The sequence below is a fragment of the Octodon degus genome, unplaced genomic scaffold (assembly GCF_000260255.1).
Source record: "Octodon degus isolate 3935 unplaced genomic scaffold, OctDeg1.0 scaffold00049, whole genome shotgun sequence".
Lineage (NCBI taxonomy): Eukaryota > Metazoa > Chordata > Mammalia > Rodentia > Octodontidae > Octodon > Octodon degus.
The window spans coordinates 1,357,808-1,359,228 of record NW_004524625.1 but is presented as its reverse complement, the minus strand read 5'-3'; the positions used below and the strand labels follow the sequence as shown (position 1 = coordinate 1,359,228).

Here is a 1,421-nt window from a genome sequence, read left to right as displayed (position 1 = left end):
TTTCTTTAGAGTATTATAATTATCAGGGCCCACATAATAGCTCAGCAGACTAAGTGCCTGATTTGGCAAGCTTAGGGACCAGGGTTCGATCCCCATGCTATACCTGCCCTGTCCCCAGGAAGTACTGAGCCAGCGACCGAGTCTGGGAGTGGTGGTACGCGCCTGTAATTCCAACATTGGGGAGGCTGAAAACAAGAGGATCACTATGAGTCAGAGCTGTATAATGAGACCCTGCAGGCCCTGTACAAAACACAAAAATGAAAAAAATATTAAAAAAAGTAAAAGAGAAAATTATAATAAAGAGTCCAAAAATTAAAAATAAATAAATAAAAAACAAAACCTGCTGTATCTTCTTCCTGGTTATGTGACCTGAAACAAGTCGCTTATCTTCTCTGACCCCCAATGCCTCACTGGTCAAGTAGGAATAGTGACAGGTTTTGTTCCTGTAGGATTTTAAGAGAGAACAGGCATTAAGCACCTAGCACACAAAACCTGACACACTGAAAGCTGGTGGCTGATATATCGTATAAGAAACTAGAGTTGCCCTAACACCTCAGAAGCTATCACCTGAAATTAGGGTTAGAAGGGGTGGTAGGAAGAGCACTTTCCTGCACGGTGGTCTGCTCTAAGGACTCCTGTGGTTCCCACCCCTGTCCACCTCTGTGTCTTGCAGTGGGGAAGCCCATCAAGGTGCAGAAGACCCTGCATCCTTCAGAGGAGGAAGTGAACCAGCTACACCAGCACTACATCAGGGAGCTGTGCAACCTCTTTGAGGCCCATAAACTCAAGTTCAACATTCCTGCTGACCAACACTTGGAGTTCCAATGAGTGCTTCCGCTGAGCCAGGGGAAGGGCTCCCCCACACGGCAGGGCCAGCATTCAGGACCCAGGAGGAGGAGCCCAGACTCCTGCCAATCCAACCACAAGCATCAGTGTGGAGGAGGAGCCCAGACTTTGCCAGCTCTGGTTTGCACTCTTGCCACAAAAGGAGACTCTGCTAGTCTCCCGCTGGGAGATGTGGGCAAGGGCTGGAAGAGGGTGACTGGTGAGGCTTCTGTCCTTTGTGGTAACATCACTCCAAGGTTATAAAAGCAAGCAAGGAGAGAAAGAGAGCAATGACATTTTTCTTCTATCCTTGAGTGACAGCACAAAAGAAGTCACAGGCCAGTCCTTTCCCCTTTGTGCCCCCTCATTCTGCTCTCTGCATGTCCCTCATCACCAGACTTGAAAGTGAGAGGGCGGCCGGTAAACCCTGCCTGAACCCTGCACACCTGTGCGTTTCTGGGTCCTCTGAGCTATGAAGGGGCGATGGCTGATCAGACCTCCTTCTCCCTCACCTCAGTTTACCCAGCTGACTGAGATGAGCTGAGAGTCTCAGTGCAGACATCACACAAGCTTGAGAGCTCCACGAGGGCACCTTT

The 1,421-nt window shown here is 49.3% G+C and overlaps 1 protein-coding gene across 1 annotated transcript in view; it reads left to right on the top strand.

Annotated features, from left to right (window-relative positions):
• Positions 1-934, top strand: part of Mogat2 (monoacylglycerol O-acyltransferase 2) — a 19,364-nt gene extending 18,430 nt beyond the window's left edge. Inside the window, exon 6 of the mRNA XM_004632581.2 lies at positions 674-934. Coding sequence (XP_004632638.1) covers positions 674-828 — 155 coding nt within the window. The 3' untranslated portion in view covers positions 829-934. The remainder of the gene's footprint in view (positions 1-673) is intronic.
• The last annotated feature ends 487 nt before the right edge of the window (positions 935-1,421 follow it).